Raw genomic sequence first — 18,305 nt, forward strand, 5'->3', positions numbered from 1 at the left:
GGTGGCCAAGCTGGGTCTTCTTCCCCACCCTTAATGTGCATCTCTGACAATGGGGGTTTGCAATTAGCAGAGCTTGCCGCCCACGCCCAAAGCTCCCAGCCCCGACAAACAGCTGAGCTGCGGGGAGCAAGGGCGGGGCAGGTGCGAAGAAGATGGAACAGAAGACATCCACAGTAAGACCCATTTTGGGACTTTTCTCTATGATTTTTCTCCTGTGTGTGTGGGGGGGAAGCAGAGTCTGTGTGTGCGTGTGGGGGAGCAGTTTCTGTGGGTGGGTGGGTGGGTGGGGAAGCCAAAGGGGGCTTTCGCCTGTTCTGCGGGGGGGGTGCCCCCTGAGTCTCTCTCTCCCTGGTTTGAGGGGGGGCTTCAATTGTGTGTCCTCAGGTTTTCCCTCATTCATAAGATCGGTTAGGTCTATTTTGATGCTTGCTCAAAACTGGTTTTCAAATTGTGACTTAAAGAATACATTTGCCTGGTCCTGACTCCGATGCAAAAGGGGAAATTCCACCCCCTCCTGCTCCTTATGCATAGCTAGCTGCCTCTGTCCCTTTCCATGGTTTGCAAACTCCCAGGTGTCAGGTGTTGCTTTGCATGGTTGCAAACGTGTTGCTTTGCATGGTTGCAAACGTGTTGCTTTGCATGGTTTGTATGGTTGCAAATGTGTTGCTTTGCATGGCTGCAAATGTGTTGCTTTGCATGGTTTGCAAACTTCTTCGCACCTGCCCCGCCCTTGTTCCCCGCAGCTCAGCTGTTTGTCGGGGCTGGGAGCTTCGGGAGTACGCGGCAAGCTCTGCTAATTGCAAACCCCCATTGTCATAGATGCACATTAAGGAGGGGGGACCCCTTTCGGGGCCCATATCTCAGCCCCCCTGACCCAATCTTTACAAAACTTGGGGGTTCTTGCAAGAAGGGTCCCCTCAAGCTTTGCTGAAAGTTTGGGACCTCTACCCCCAAAAATGCCACCCGGAGCCGCAGAAAGGCGTGATTGTGTTTTTAATGGCTTTATTCGGCCGAATTTTTCCGCGAACTCCAGATCTCATGCCGAATTGCACAGACCCGAAGCAGGGGAGTTTGGACTTTGGCATTTCCTGAATAAAAATGGGCCGAATTTTGCCGAATATGAATTTTACCGAATTTTTTTTTTCAACAGCCCTACCGCAAACTGAGCCCCTAACTCTGCTGGCCAAGAGGGGGCTTTCTCGTCAAAGCAGCCATAATAAATTGCTTCTTTTTCTAATTCTAACTACTCTTCACAGAGGTCATAAGGTATACGGCAAACACTTGTAACCTCAGCTGAGTTCTGCAGAACACAATACAGGAAGTCCTCTGAAGCGATTCAGAGGCACTGCATGAGTTTCAAAGTACAATGGTAACAAGACACCTCTCAGGCAGCCCAATCGCACTACATAACAATCCAATCCTTTTTTCTGGGTGGTATAACAAAGTTAAAAAACAAAAAATGAAATAGCACACAAAGTCTGTTTTGTCAGCTGAATAAACTAACTCAAGATCACAAATTCAAGGTAGGGCTTTTAAAAGAAAATCTTTACACAGCTGCACAGGAATATTTTTATGTTTCTCAAAACTGAAGTTACAATTCTATGGAAATTAAGACGTCTGAGAATGCTTTGGGAAGGAGTACATAATATTTCTGAAAGGGTGTTAGGGAACAGTGCTAATAATCAAACCTGCCAATGTTTCTTATTTATCAGTGACTCGCTTTTTGCTGTGGAACTCCAAGGTTTGGCTCATATGGATAAATCTCTGGGAAGTGGACATGGAGAGGGTGTATTTTAGTCTCATCCTCGTCCATTCAGAACCCAAGAGTCAACATTTTCATGGCAGGGCCTCACAACCATTCTTTGTAATGGCTTATGCACAAAAGAATTCCGTGTGCAAGGTTGCAACTCCAATGCCATGGATTCCTAACAGCCAGTGTCGTCTGAGCCACATGGAACGAAGCAATGGGTATTATATGGGTGGAGTGGAAAAGCACAGTACTCATGGCCAGTGTGATAAAATCAATTTTAGACAGGCCTTAGAAACCGAACTTTCATATTTATACTTGAGAGTTAACTTAGTTACAGTTTTTTTCCCCCACAGGTTCAGCATCATTGGATCTTGTGAGGGAGGGGAACTCTGCTAGACTCCATCTGCTTTTCCTTTTAAATGCTCTCCCCCATTCAGCTTGATCCATAGCAAAGCCACACCACTATCAAATGTCACTTAGCTCTTATTCAAACAGAGTGAAGCAGACTCAGTGACTGCACCAGCTGACTTGGCTGACCCAGAGCCAGACTCAAAACAGTACTATAGTAAGTCAGCAGATGTAAGCAACTGAATAGTGATCACTTTAATTAACAGAACAGCTTCCCAAAGTGTACATCTTGTTTTAGCCCTTTAGGTTCCTCTGCCAACAGGCAAAACAGAACTTGTACCTACTGTGTTATTTTCAGGGTTTCCCCCTCTTATTTAAACATTAGAAACTTTATGTGAAACTACTGTTGTAATTAAAATGAAATAAATTTCCCATGTAAACCGCCTACAGTGCAAAGTCCCATAACTTTCTTTCATTTTTTCCCTTTTCTTTCATTATTGCAGTCTTGTCTGTCTCTGACTACTCGTTTCTCTGACTACTCCTAATAAGGGCATAAGCTGTGTTCATTAAAAGGAGGGGGAAGAGAAAGGCCCTGAGCTTTCTGGACTGATGGCAAGCTGTAGCCACTAGGGTTATTCCAGTCCTAAAGGATACGGGGTGGGGCTTTGTCTTCGGCTCTCCTCCCAATGCCTGCCCTTTTGTGACAAACTTCCCTTTGCAGTCTGCACTCCCCTGGTTGCCAAACCTTAACCCCTGCCAAGCAAATCTACCAGAAGGTCCTCCTGCTGCCTGCCTACCCAGAAGCCTTGTGCCCTCAAATGCCCTTCCCTTGTCAGTCAGCCTCTTCTTCATGTTACTGTTATTCAAGCTAAGTAGCTACAGTGGCACTGCATGTTGATTTCTGTCTTACTGTGTGTTTGGAATCTTTCCTAACTATTCTCCCATACAGTTTAATGTTAAACATGAGAACATTTCATTGCCTCAAAAAGAGGGATCCCTTTATTCTATCTGTCATAAACTTGGCAGTGTGATTGTCCTATGGGAGTGCTAAAATCCCTTTGAGCTTTGTCCAATTTGGATGGAAGACAGTGAAGGTCCAGACCCAAGAAAGGGGATGGGGGGCCTTCAACTGAAACCATGGGTAATAACAACAAAATACAATTATGACAATGAAACCACAATCATGAAACAAAACCATACAAGCAACCTAATAATGAAATAATCCCTTACTCTTCCCCTCTGAATTGGTCCCCACGATTGTTTATTGTTGTATGGTTTTAGGGCGCCTTTGGTAATGTTAAGATATATTGTGGTTTTAAATTATAATTTGTTGGATTTTAACTGTGTTGAAATGCTGTAAGCTGCTCTGATCCCGACGTGAAAGTCAGGAAAGCATGGGAAAAAAGTCAAACAAACAAACAAATAAATAAATGTTGCAATTAATAACAAAAATGAAAGAAATGGAAAAAAAAGAAATAAACTCCCATGTACAAACCTAGAAATTACTATCAGTATTTTAAGCAGGATGTTTTTTCCAGCTAAATATGCCAATCATTTTATCAACAAAGAGAGTTAGAGATGAACAATTTTACATTAATAGCAACAATGTATTGCAGATAATATATCCTATATCAAAACATGGAAAATTAGTCTGAATACTAGGTCACACACAAAAGAAGGATATATTATCCAGCATGGTATAGTGGTTAAGAGCAGTGGACTCTAATCTGGAAAACACGGTTTGATTCCCCGCTCCTCCACATGAGCAGCAGATGCTAATCTGGTGAACCGCGTTGGTTTCCCTACTCCTACACATGAAGCCAGCTGGGTGACCCTGGCCCAGTCACAGTTCTCTTCGAGCTCTCTTAGCCTCACCTACCTCACAAGGTGTCTGTTGTGGGGAGAGGAAGGGTAGGAGATTGTAAACCAGTTTTATTCTCCTTAAAAGTAGAGGAAATTGGCATATAAAACCAACTCTTCTTCTATATTCGCAAATGAATGTTAACTCTGTCTTCCTTTCTTCTACAGGTCAGATGCAGGAACTACATTGTTAGCCACAATGTATGTCTGATTTAAATCCCACCTTTTTCAGTCCTGCACTAACAGTCACCCTTGCTCACAAACCACATTAGAAATTCTTAAAAGCGCTTTTAGTAGCAGGTATGAAAATGATGTAAGGCAGAAATCTTATGCACACTGAAACATTAAATCATACTGAACACAACTTGGATTTATTCTAACCAAACTTTCCTCAGATCAGGCCGCAAGCCCGTTTTGCAAATCTGTTTGCACTAAAGTCCACTGCAAAAATTTGAATCAACCACACATAATAAATTGGATCCAACCAGCTTCTCTGCTAGTGAAAAAGGAAGGAGACATTACCTTTGACCATCCAAAAAAACTGTGCTGAGAATCTTGGGACCCACATGCACAAAAGCTATGTAGGATGGGGGCTATAGTAATAGAGAGGAAGTGGGTGAGACTGAATGAAAAACTGGTGTGATCCAACCCAATAAATCTTAATCTGGGATGGTTAATTTCTGGGTGAATCCTGCATTACCTGTACATAACCCAATTCGTGTATATGTCAATCTAAGTTCCATTAACAAGAATGGTTACCAGGTATTGTCTTGTTCTGTTTTAGTTTGGGGCTATCTTTGTACCAGTGTGAATGCAAAAGGATTCTTTGCAGGTGGTTTCCCTCTTCAATCTACCACTTTAGGCTGTGTTTATATTAGGCTGTGTTTATAGAGTCCCCTTTAAAAAACTAAAATCCTCCTAAGCGGATCTTCAGGATGGGCAGCATGAGCTGCAATCAATCCACTCCACAGCAGATCCCCAAGATTTTAGCTTCACAGAAAGACTTAGTGTAGCCCCTACTGCGCCACACACTATGCTGGATTAGAATCAGTCTCTGTCCGCCCCTCATATCCATCATAAACCTCTCAAGCAACCACTCACTCAATGGGAGCAACCATGTTATTCTGGGCAAGGGAAGAAGTGGCAGATTGTTGGAATACAATATCACACATTTAGAAACATGCTTTGGGATTTATGAGAGCTAAAATGTTGGTTTTGTCCATTAAAAATAGTGAGGAGAAGAAGGATATTGGTATTTTGCCAAATTTAGTGCCCAGTGACAAATTCAACACAATGGTCTGAGCACCAGGAATCACGAAAACATAGCAACACTGCAAAGTAAGTATCCTACACTGTCACCATAATGGCCACATTTTAACTGCATTTGTTAAGACAACATCAACATCGGCTTCATTTATTAAGATAATTTCATATTAATTTTCCATACTCAGAGATTTAGATAATTTTTATATACCAATAAAAACATGTAAATATCAACTTACAAAGACAGAAGAGTAATGTTTGCTGAAATAGTCCCCAGATTCGGTATGTCTTTCAATTCGTTACCACTCAGTTTTCTGTCAACAACATAAAGAAAATCAGTTGACCTGTAAACCAGTGACGATTGGTCTCTTCTGATTTCTTCACTTATTATTCCCATTATATTAACTGAACACTTTCCACCAAAAATCTTTAACCAGCACTAAATTTTTCACAGAAGCCATTTTTTAAAAGTTAAAATTAACTATAACCTTATATTACATTGTGGGACTACACTTGCATATCTGAACAAATATCACCAGCCAACAGCACAGACTTACATTTCTCGCAGGCTATGGAGGTGAGTCAAAGAACTGGGCTTGATTGAAGACAATCTATTGTAGCTTAAATCTCTACAGGATTATAAAAAAAGAAAGAAAGAAAAGAAGAGTCAGTACTGCCAATACAATATATTCCTGAATAACCAACAGGAGAGGCAAATCAGTGTATAACTGTTGCTGCCCTCAACCATATGTAAACCTGGCAGAACATCTCCATCTTAAAAATCCAGCGAAACTGAGCCAAGTCCCACAGGGCCTGAATCTCATTCGACAAAGAATTCCACCAGGCCGGGGCAGCAAAAAACCCTAGCTCTGGTCAAGGACAGCTGGATATGTCTTGGGTCAGGGACCACCAGTAAGTTGGTTCCAGTTGAGCACAGTGCTCTTTGGGGGAGAAGTGGTCTCGCAGATACGATGGTCCTAGACTGTTTAGGGCTTTAAAGTTCAATACCAAAATCCTGATCTTGAACCGGTACTCCATCTGGAACCAGTGCAGCTGGCGGAGAACTAGTTGTATGTGTGCTCTCCATGGGGCCCCTGTGAGAACCCATGTAGCCACATTCTGGACCAGTCGTAATTTCTGGAGCAGCCACAAGGGTAGCTCTGTGTAGAGTGAGTTAATCTAGTCTGGAGGTGACCGTTGCATGGATCACTGTGGCTAGATCAGAGCGGGATAGGCAGGGCATCGGCTGGCTTGGCAAGGATGGAAAAACGCAGTCCTGGCCATTCTGGCAGTATTTGTGACCTGGGCCTCCAATGAAAGGGAGGCATCCAGAACCACACTTAAACTCCTGAGAGAGGAAGTTGACGTAAGCTGATCCCCATCAAGGGTTGGGAGCTGAAACTCCAGCCTCGGACCTCCCCAACCCAGCCACAGGACCTCCATCTTTGATGGATTCCATTTCAGACGACTCTGCTTTAACCACTTCTTCTGACTATAGTCTGACAGATGATACCACACATTCTGCCACATTAAAACTTTACCATTCCACCCTGCTCTCAGTTGTGCTGCATGTGTAGACCCGGTCAAGCTCAAATGATATTTTCACATCACCTCGTTTTATTAAACAAATTCATTTTCTGAAACCAATGTGGCAACTTTGGTGTGGGTGTGAACCATAAGGAATATCAGCCAAGCTTCTCCCCACCACCAAGGAAGCCTATGGGGTCAAAGACTGTTGTTCCAGACCAGTGCCATCTGTCACCCCTAACATAAAGTTGGTATTCAATTTATAGCTTTCCCCTTGCAAATTTAACTTTGCAAAGTTGAGGGATATGAGGCTGGGTGGCAAGCTCTTGCATTCATGTGTGTCTGCACCATACTTCTCACACATAAAATATCTTAACATGAACCATATGTAAGTAGCAGGCCTGCATAAAGACTCCAGCTTAAAGTCATCGATATTTCAAATGAGCTGAATGAAAGAGCCCCATCTGCCACAAATGTGCATCTGCCACATGGGCATCAGTCTACTTCTGCATGTCTTATTTCCCTTGCTGCATTGGCACACAGGTCTTTATGCTACAACCTTAACTGGTGAAGCTGGTGAGAAGCAGTAGAAGCAATCTAAATATGATTGAGAGTGATCTGAACTAACAGATGTTAAACGAGTGTAAGGACTTTCCCTTTGCCTTGTATCCAGCTCAATACTTGGCTTTAGCTCACAGGGACTCAAAGAACTATGCACAACCATAGCCAAACACTTTGAAATCAGGGCGATTAAAGTCAAATATGTTTCTGCACATTAGACAAGACTTAACTTAGGCATCAAATGATTGTAACAAAGGGCTTTTAACATTCTGCTGTGAAAAATCTGTTTTGAAAAACCTGCCTTTCTTCATTTTACACTGAAAGTTTTTTTTTTCAAAAGCAGAAACACACCACTCTACAAAGATTTATTTAAAGCATGCTTGCCGTAGGACCTACCAGACAGTAACAGACGTGAGTGGATTTGTTCTGCTGGCGTTATAACATGCGCAAAAACACACACACACACACAAACCTGGCAGAGCCTTTAAACTATAAAAATCCTGCAATTACAACCACTGCTGTGCATGATCACCAAACTGGAGCCAGACACTTTCACTCAGAGCCGAAGCTCACCATCCATCTGGAGCCTATCAAGGCAGCCGTGAGCATAACAACTTGCACTATGTTTCAGGCTCAATCCATGTTTTCTGACACCGCTGATATCTACAGTTTTTTCCATGCATCACCCTGCTGGTTTTTTTTTTTTAAGTACAAATACCTCTCCAAAGCCCACACCAATTTCCTTCAAACTGAGAAAGTTTTGACTCCTCTCCAGAAGTTATATAATGTGTCTTCATTGTGCAGTTGCCCAAATCAAACAACAATTACCAGAACTTTAAGAGGACAGCCATTTATATCTAATTTTATGGCCTCTGCAAGAAGAAAGAGGGAGGGATTTCCCTTTTGAAAATACAGTGTTTGCCACAGAACTGCAGGGAATCCCTGAAAACCCTTTTAAAATCATTTTTTAAAGAAATGTTTTCCTGAAGTTCTGATATGTTCAATTTTTAAATGCACACATTTTCATTTTTTTAAGGACAAAAGAAGTCTTAAAAACATCTTGCTACTAGTAGAACAATAATGTGAACAAATCTCCCCTTATAATTTAGAAGCTGGAGCTGGCATCCCTGAAGTGATGGAAACACACATTTTCCATTCCCAAACCTCCTCCTTCTCCCTTCTTGCTTCTCTTAAACCACAGTACACAGAAAGAAAAATCTCTCCAGTGGTTCAGGCTCACTAGTAGAGCTTTTTAAACGATCCAATACGTAGGGCTGGCTCGACTCAGCACTTTGTGAATACATCTAAAAGCATGGCACATTTTAACAGGCCGAGCTAGCTGTTGCTATTAAATGAGGACCAGTTCCGATATGCTGTTTCTGACATGACATGTTCCTCTCATATCACTAAACTTTCCTTGTCACACTTCTTGATATCTGTGATCGGGATGGAAAGAGGCCAAACTGAGGAACAGCCCCAAGAGAAGCTACACTTTAGACTAGGGTTGCCAACCTCCAGGTACCAGCTGGAGATCTCCTGCTATTACAACTGATCTCCAGCCGATAGAGATCAGTTCACCTGGAGAAAATGGCCCTTTGGCAACTGGACTCTATGGTATTGAAGTCCCTCCCCAAACCCCACCCTCCTCAGGCTCCACCCCAAAAACCTCCTGCTGGTGGCGAAGAGGGACCTGGCAACCCTACTTTACATACTAAGGCACTTAGTATGTAAAGGCACAAGGATTGCCAAACCTGGGTTGAGAAATTCTTCAAGATTTGGGGATGGAGCCTGGGGAGGGTGGATGAGGGGAAGGACTTCAGAGGTATACAGTGCCATACAGTGTATCTTCCAGAGCAGCCATTTTCTCCAGGGAAACTGATACCTGTAGTGGGAAGATCAGTTGCCATTCTGAGAGACCTCCAAGTCCCACATGGAAGTTGGCAACCCTAGAGGGTCCCCGAGGGCACCTAAAGGGATGGCAGCGTTCACCTATCTGGGAGTACAGATTGCATCTAAAGCTGAGACCTCCTGGGTATAAAGGCTACCTCGAGTCCAGGCCAAGACAACCAGGAAGTAGATAAGGCAGGAACAAAGGGAATAAAAAGCCAGGGCAGGAGGGATGGGGAAACACGCTAGGCAGGAAGCCAAGCAGCTGGCCAAGCCTGGGGCCATAGACAGGTGGGACTAGGCCTTCCCATGGACCAGGGAGCAGCATCTGTGGTTGGGAGAGCAGGAGGTTACTTTCCTGGGACCTATCTGCCGCAGTGCCTAGCCCTGTAGTGAGGATGCAACAGCATTGGCAGCAAGTAAGGAGCGCAAACAGTGCCTTGTCAGAGACAGATGGAAACAGTAAAGGATAGGTGGACCTCCAGGCTGAAATCAAGTATGTGAACCTGGGACTTTGTTATTGCAAGCAAACTGTGCAATAAACCACAGCCCTAACCAAGGTTGCCAGCCTTCCACTGGTGAATATTAAAAAACCTGAACAGTGCGGGGAGGGGTTGTTTTTCATGTGAAAAGTGAATTTTACCTCATGAAAGAGATCAGCAACATAGAACAAAGACAAGCAACAAAGGAGGTGTGGGGGTTTCATTCTCCCTTTACACACTTGAAGTAACCTCAGGTTTTGAAAGGAGGGACTTGCAGAAGCAGCCAAGGACAATAGTCAGAAAATGAAACCATCAATATATGGAACAAATTAAAGTTGCCCCTTCACAAACTTCAATAGTCCTTGGATAGGGGTGCAATCCTTACTAGCACAAGACCTTCCAAGACTGCACTGTTTGCCATTCCAAATGCTTATATGAATTCAAAGCTACTAAAACCTGAGCACAGAGAATAAATGGTGAAGAAAACAGGACACTTCTTTGCATGTTTTGCAAGAGTAACTTCAGATTCTAATGCAACATGCACAAACTTAGGGGCAATCCTCACCTCCTTCCTAGGAGAAGCCTGAAACCAAAGTCTTAAAATTGAAAATGCAAATCCAGCTACAGTTTCTTAATCAATCCCCTGTGGGGCATTTAGACTTGCTAATTCAGCAGAAAGAAGGAAAGCTAAAAAACAAAGAAGCAGGCTGTAGCAGTTTTAAGACATAGATCCAAAGTGACTCATAAATCAGCATGCTACATTCAAATTTGAGTCTGGAAAATACTGAAGAACAGCTGTGAAAACTATCAGAACTCTTTCTTTCTTCCCTGGCAGTTCTGGTGAGGGTTAGAAAATGTAAATATTGAGATGTAATACAAACATTAGCAGAAACCATCCTTTAGGTTTCCCCCTCAGCTTCAGTGACAGCTTTTACATTCCTAGACAAAACCTGGTAAAATAATCTAGAATTCCAAAGAGAACTGAAAAGTGGTAACGATGTTTGGCACATGTTCCTGGTTTTGTCCTTCTCTGCTCTTCATCCTAAACTTTCAATCTAACAAAAAGCAAGTTCTTGAACACTTAAACAGTATTTACTCTTACCCTGTAAATGAAATCGTGCTGTATTTGTTTACAAAGTATCACAAATGTTCACTAGTTGCGATGAGATTTGCTTTTATTCAAATATTTTACTTCTTACTGAGAGGCTGTAGTAAACATGTGTTAAAATTGGCCAATTTCCACAACCCAGAGCCTTTTTTCCATGTCAATTGAAATTACAAGAGCTCAGCAGGAGATACTAGCATTTACCTTTGGCGTCTAGGTTGTGCCCCTATAACTCTGATGTTGAGACAATTACCCATATTTTATTGTATTATGAATTTTATCAGGATATCAGAAATAGGCTGATTTTGCCCTTGTTGATCAGAGTTTTTAGACATTCAGATGATTTTATTATTAAATATTTACTTGAGGATAAAGATGCCAATATTTCCTACACAATGGCAAAGTTACATTGCCACTAGAGCGCGAAGAGCTCGGGTTAGCACATCAAAACTGTAATTCTGGTTCTGTATTGATCAGTTTTAACAACGTTTATCTGCTGATCAAATGACTGTAAATAAATAAACTGAACCAAAACAAGAGTACCACAACTTTGACAGAGCATCAAGATAATACTGTTTTAAACTTCCAACAGCCAGGTCAAAAACAAGGTTGGTATTTGTAGCATTTGCTCCCACCAAACATCAAGAATCTAAATTATTGCGCGCACACATGAACACATGAAGATGTCTTTTAGTGACTCAGACCATTGGTCCATCAAAGTCAGGATTGGTCCATCAAAGTCAGGATTGTCTACTCAACTAACAGCAGCTCTCCAGCATGTCAGGCAGAGGTCTTTCACATCATCTATTACCTGATTTTTCAACTGGAGATGCCAGGGACTGAACCTGGGACCTTCTGCACGCCAAGCGGATTCTCTACCACTGAACCATGGCAAAGAAAATAAATATGGAGGTGCAAGCCTTTGTTCTAGTGAAAAGTTCTTTGCCTAGCACCCTCATTCCATTCCTCAAGGCACCTTCATTCCTTCAAGCAAGTTGCATTTATAATAGAGTCCATCAAAACGGGTGCTAAGGATTACATGGAACAACCCTAAGCAGGTCTACCTAAAAGTAAGCCTCATTTTATTCAATGGGGCTTCCACCCCGGAAACTGTCATCAACTACTGCAGCCACAATCCTGTTCTATTAGCTTCGATTTAGTTAGAACATATTACCTTAGTTAGAACATATTACCTTGGACATCGTAAATGTCTAAGCATGTTAATGCAGAAGTAAATGCCAGGATTCAATGGATCTACATAGGTGTCTGACCTTAGGTGTCCTAAGTACTCCTAAGTAAAGTACTTACCACCCACTGAAAATCCGTAGGATTTACTCCCTAAAAATGTACAGGATCTGGTAAATGGAGTTTTTAAACTGAAAACTCTTAGCCTGGGGTTTCTACTATGAGAACCTGCAAGAGGTAACAGAAAAACTGCACATTTCACTGCAACCTTTTCTTCAAGTAAGCAAGGAACCGGAATTTCTCAAGGCATTTGACACAAACAAAAGGAAACATTTGCACCAAAGCTACCAAACCACATGGCTTAGTGACACCAACAAAGGCATCACCCTGTGAGCAAGTGACCGCAGCTATCCAATGAGTGATCACAGCAGGGTTCCTTACAAAAGGCCAAGTGCTTATTTATACAAGTGGAGCCCATTTTTCACACTTCTTGTAAAGGAATATGCATGGACATATGGACAATTTACATTGCCAGGGGAAATCCAATTAGAAAGCCTTCCCTATGCAAGCAAAAACAACACAAAATCTGTTTTAGTGGACCTTACGTTAATTGTCCCAAAAATGTCCTATTATTTCTGTTGACTTAACATCTTAAGGGCATATTTTAAACATTTGTTGGGATTCAAAATTAACATTCCTATGAACAACTAGCTTGAATCGCTTGTGTTTCCACTGGTTTGCTGTAACTGTTAAATGCACAACACTTGTTGCCTAGGAGAAAAAAGTTTGTTAACTGCTGAGTGGATGTAATACATTTTTGTTTAAATGCCCGTTAGAAGCATCGAATTACAGTGAAAGCACCTTGATTTGCTCAAAGTTAAGCAAATCTGGAGTATGTTCACGAGGTACCAAACGTTGCTTCTCAAGTAAAATTGCAGTTTATTTCTACCTCCTTCAGGTATGCATGAATTTACTCATTCGTCTAAATCATTTGAAGTGAGGCCCAGATGTTATGTAAACACCAAACCTTTTTTTTCTTTGAAGCATACCCCCCTCCCCAGGAGGCAATTGAACAGAATTAGCCACAACTAATTGTTAGCCTTCCTGTTTACTTTAAAGTTCTTATCTCTCCTTGTTTCTGAAGTGCAATAGAAAATTAATATACTAATCTAGATGTTACTTGAATGGCAAGGGATTAGAACCAAACACAATATTCCAGTGTACAGCAATTATTTTCTGACTTTAAAAAACTTCAGGTCTTTAAAATTTTGCCCCAAGTAGTCACGGGGGGGGGGGGGGATAAATAGTACAGAATGCTAACATGTCAGATTAAGAGTCATCTCATATGCTTAGTGGGATTAGTCACATTTTTAGAGCAATGAGAACAAGAAACCCACAGCATAAAAGAATGGATGTTGATAAATAATGAAGTGCATAAAAGTGTAAGAATCTTCAGCTTTTCAAAACATGCTCTCAGCTTCCAGGAATGTTGCTCAGGAACCAAGCCAGGCCCAACTCCTGCTTCCACAGCTATCAACCAACAGTTTTCTCAAATGGTTATTTTTAATACCTAATTTGTAAAGAAAGAGTTCGATTGTAGGAGACAAACAGTAGCCCTTGCTCTAAAACAGTGTACTCTATATCCAACTAATTGGCAGAAAAATGAGACATTTACTGTGGATTACCAGCACAATAGCATTTCAATATCACTGTATTTTATCACATTAATCCACCCGTGGAAACATATATTGTGAAATCAACAGGCCATAATTTCCCATCGAATGATACATACCAAGCACCTCTGAAAACACATAGAACCCAAACACAACTGAGAAAGCCCTGGAAAGTTAGGACCACTGCACCCAAGTTAGGGCTGCTTCACACATGCCATTCACACATGCCATTCTCTACAAGGGGTAATCACTGAATGAAAGCATTCTTGGAGAACACGACTGGCTCTGCTTCTCATTTATGTGCTCATACTGTGATTTGCATATGAAGGCAGGACATAGCATGTGAAGATCTATATGTAACAAATGAATTCCTCCATGCTGGAATTCTGCAACATATTAAGCAGTTCACAGAGTGATGGGCTGAAAAAGTATGGGAGAGAGTGGTCTTTCCAAGTGACAGCTTCTAGAAGGGCAGCTCTGTTCATTACAGCACAGATTAAGAAGAGCCCAGTGGCGCCTTAAAGATTAACAGATTCATTGGGACCTAAAGTATGAACATTTAAGCCACAACGGTGCCCAAACATTCTTTACAGGGATCACTATTTGTATACAATAGGCTTGGTGGCCCAGGGAACCCTCCCCCCAGCCCAGTGAAAGACAAGCATGCCAATACTCCCCCGAACAAATCCTGGAGGACCACATCCAAACTTTTGTTTCCTGCTATTTCATCGTTCCCAAGTTTTAAGCGCTTTTATTACTGTTCCCCTATGCAGATCCAAGGGGAGGGGGGATGAGGAGGGGGCCGAGTAGTTTTCTGTTGCCCCAGAAGGTCGGACCAGAACCAACGGGTTGAAATTAACTCAAGAGAGCGCCCGTCTAGACAGTAGGAAGAATTTTCTAACCGTTAGAGCGGTTCCTCAGTGGAAGAGGCTTCCTTGGGAGGGGGTAAGCTCTCCTTCCCTGGAGGTTTTTAAGAAGAGGTTAGATGGCCATCTGTCAGCAATGCTGATTCGATAACCTTCGGCAGATGTTGAGAGGGAGGGCATCTTGGCCATCTTCTGGCCACTGGGGGTTTGTGGGCGGGGAGGTAGCTGTGAATTTCCTGCATTGTGCAGGGGGTTGCACTAGATGACCCCGGTGGTCCCTTCCAATCCTACGGTTCTTTCCCAAGGGCGCTAGTCCTTAAGCGCCGGAGGCAAGCGGGCCGGCGCGCCCCCTAGCGCCAGAGGCCGCCAGCCGGGTGGCTCCCGCGCTCGCCCCCGGCGCAAAGCCCCCGGCCCGGAGCCATACTCACAGCTGCACCATCCCCGCCGGCAGCGACTCGGGCACTCGGCTCAGCTGGAGGCGGCTGCAATCCACGAGCTCCCCCAGGCAGCGGCACGGAGCCGGGCAGCCGTCGGCCAGCGCCGAGGGAAAGAGGCGGCAGCAAAGCACCAGCCACGGCGGCAGCAAGCGGGGCGCCCAGAAGCCCATGGCCGCTGCGCCGCGCGCCTTCTCCGGGCGGAGGGGCGGTGGGGGGGACGGCGCGGCACCCCCGCCGCTCTCAGGGCGCTTGGCGGGACCCCGCCGTGGCCCCTCCCGAAACCCGCCAGCGAGCCCCGGCGCCGCGCAGCCCAACTCCAGACGCTCCGCCAAACTTTTCCGCCGCCTTCTGCCCGCCTCCCAGCCCCTGCCTGCCTGCCTGGAGCAGCCGCGCCCGCCCCCTGCCATGGGATGAGAGCGAGCGAGCGGAGGGAGGCGCGGCGCGGCGCGGCTAATACGCCTGGCTGGACGGCCAAGCCTGAAGGCCGGGGGACTGCAGAGGGCGGCAGTTCGTGAACTCCGGCTATGTATGGGACTGGGCTTCGTTTTTCTTGTCTAGAGAAGTCTGGCCCTTGCTGGAATACGCCATTAAACGCCTTTCTTTTTAAACCATTTCTAACACGTTTTTGGATAACCGCAAAGGGTTTTTTCCCTCTAAAGTTGCCAGCTCCAGGTAGGGTTGCCAACCTCCAGGTATTAGCTGGAGATCTCCTGTTATTACAACTGATCTCCAGCCGATAGAGATCAGTTCACTTGGAGAAAATGGCCGCTTTGGCCATTGGACTCTGTGGCATTGAAGTAGGGTTGCCAACCTCCAGGTAATAGCAGGATATCCGTTCACCTGGAGAAAATGGCCGCTTTGGCCATTGGACTCTATGGCATTGAAGTCCCCTCCCAAACCCTGCCCTCCTCAGGCTCCACCCCAAAAAAATGCCATAAGCAAAGAGGGACCTGGCAACCCTGCAGTGAAGTCCCTCCCCAAACCCCACTCTCCTTAGGCTCCGCCCCCAAAACCTCCCACTGGTGGCGAAATGGGACCTGGCAACCCTAGCTCCAGGTTGGGAAATTTCTGGAGATTTGAGAGTACAGCCTGCAGAGGATGGGGTTTGGGGAGGGCAGGGATCTGAGCTTGGTATAACGCCTTAGAGTTTACCCTCCAAAACAGCCATTTTCTCCAAGGGAACTGAGCTCTTTGTTCTGGAGATCGGTTGTAATTCCAGGAGAGCTCCACGCCCCACCTGGAGGCTGGCAAACCTACTTTTCCCAGAGGTGGCTGGGTCTTTAATGGGATGTACCATTAAATTCATTTATTCAAACTATGGGTTGAATTTCATTCTTCTTGTGATGGCACTGTAATAAAACTAACTCTCTGCAATTTGTGTGTTTGTTAAATACCGTCAAGTGGCTTCCAACTTATGGCAACCCTATGAGTGAATGTCCTCCAAAATATCCTATCATTAACAGCTTTGCTGACCTTGCAAACTGAGGGCCGTGGCTTCCTTTATTATGTTACTCCAGCTCATGTTGGGTTTTCCTGCTGCCTTCAACTTTTCCTAGCGTTTTCCAGTGAGTCTTGTCTCCTCGTAATATGACCAAAGTATGATAGTCTCTCTGGTCATTTTAGCTTCTAGGGAGAGCTCAGGCTTGGTTTGATCTAGCACCTACTTATTTGTAGTTTTGGAGGTCCAAAACTCCCCTCCAACACCACCACATTTCAAATGACTCAACTTTCATCATGGAATAAGGTGGCACCTCCTCCTAAAAAGGAGCAAGATAAATCCAAGGAATTTAAATGTGTGATGGCTAAAGATAATGTTCATGTTGAGAGGCAGTGTGCCAAGGAGTACCACTGTGTGTAGGGAGGGGGACAATGAGAGAGGGCTGTTTTGTCCTGCATGTAGACTTCTCAAGGGCATCTGGTTGATGTCCATGAAAATGGGTTGGAGTATTAGATGAATCTTTGGTCTGATCCAGCCAGGCACTTCTTGTGCTGTAACGAGGACAGAAAATTCAACTTTATACTCAAGTATTAGAATACAGCCCACTTTCTCACACGTGAAGAAGCAGTCTTTCAGCTCAGCAAGCCTATATGAGCCACCCAATAAACCTTGCAGGTGCCTGAGATAGGTTATGCCATAATAAATTTATTAGGGCACAGACTCATCATTGTAGGTTGTATAATCCTCTGCACCTTAACTATTTGGCCAATTAAAAAGGTGGAAGGAAGAAAGGGATTTTTCTTTTTCTTTACATATTTCTGGGTAAGGGATTCTAATTCACTTTAGTGTCTGTGATTATGGAACTAGGTGGGCAGCCCAGTCCTAAGGGGTGGTACTTATGAGGTGCCCGGGGACAGCGCCACCGCTTGTTCATCTTGCAGTGACATAGAGGGGAAATAAAATTGATTTTCTCTCCGGCCCCATGAAACCCGCCCATAGAATTTCATGGAGCTACACCAGGGGGTTAACAGACGTAACTTTATACCTGCTAAATGATGCATTCCCCAGGCAAAAGGGCTGTGGAAGCTGCCTAAAGGAAGCTCCACCCCTTTGAATGCCCCCTCTGGATGCCAGCGTGAGCTCGCATGCTGGAAAAAACACCGGCGACGGTGCATGGGGCTCACACTGCTGTGCTGCTCCTCGACATGTGTGTAAGTCACCCTGCACCCCCATCTGCGCCACTCTGAAAGGTCCAGATTGGCACGGACACCGGCGCTGAGGTCACACCAGCTGCTATGGGGCTCCCCCCACCCAGGATTGCACAGTAAATTAGAGTTCTTTTCAGATTCATTAATGCAGAATATAGCAATGTGATGGGAAGATTATGCAGCTCTCTAAGGTACTACAGCAATGTCTGCAACAGATATATCTACTTACCGAGAATGTACTCTAGCTACTGTTTTGCTCTCTCTGAAGTCATATTAACATAGTTACTTCAGGTTAACAAGCCCTTCATTCATTTTAACGCACACTGGCTGCAAGAGCTGCTTCAGACATTGTGGAGTGCACTTCCCACTTGTGTTTCCTACTTTCTTTGGGTTATCCAAAATTTTTTTGTCCCCCTCCCAACATAACCAGAGTGTGATGTAGACAAGATTATTTGCTACCCTTCAAAGCAGTGATCCCCAACATGGTGCCTGTGGGTTGACATAGTGCACACTGACGTGTTTCCTGGTGCCCACTTCCTTCTTTCCCAAAGCGAAGCCCTAATCCTGGTTTTCCTCCCCTTCACTGGAACAGGTGGTACTTCGCAAGACCGCAGGAGACGTCACCTTTAGATGAAGGAAGTGCCATTTGGAAGCAGCTGGCCCCATCACTGGAGGACGCTTGGCTTGGAACCTCCCAACATTTTGTATTTGCATC

General features: G+C 44.3%; 1 protein-coding gene across 1 annotated transcript in view; it reads right to left on the reverse strand.

Annotated features, from left to right (window-relative positions):
* The window catches only part of LRIG3 (leucine rich repeats and immunoglobulin like domains 3), a 57,213-nt gene extending 42,099 nt beyond the window's left edge, over positions 1 to 15,114 (reverse strand). Inside the window, exons 1-3 of the mRNA XM_056846501.1 lie at positions 14,936 to 15,114; positions 5,779 to 5,850; positions 5,461 to 5,535 (exon numbers count right to left, since the gene is read on the reverse strand). Of these exons, the coding sequence (XP_056702479.1) occupies positions 5,461 to 5,535; positions 5,779 to 5,850; positions 14,936 to 15,114 (326 nt within the window). The remainder of the gene's footprint in view (positions 1 to 5,460; positions 5,536 to 5,778; positions 5,851 to 14,935) is intronic.
* Positions 15,115 to 18,305: the final 3,191 nt, after the last annotated feature.

The sequence above is a fragment of the Euleptes europaea genome, chromosome 3, assembly GCF_029931775.1.
Source record: "Euleptes europaea isolate rEulEur1 chromosome 3, rEulEur1.hap1, whole genome shotgun sequence".
In the NCBI taxonomy this organism is placed as follows: domain Eukaryota; kingdom Metazoa; phylum Chordata; class Lepidosauria; order Squamata; family Sphaerodactylidae; genus Euleptes; species Euleptes europaea.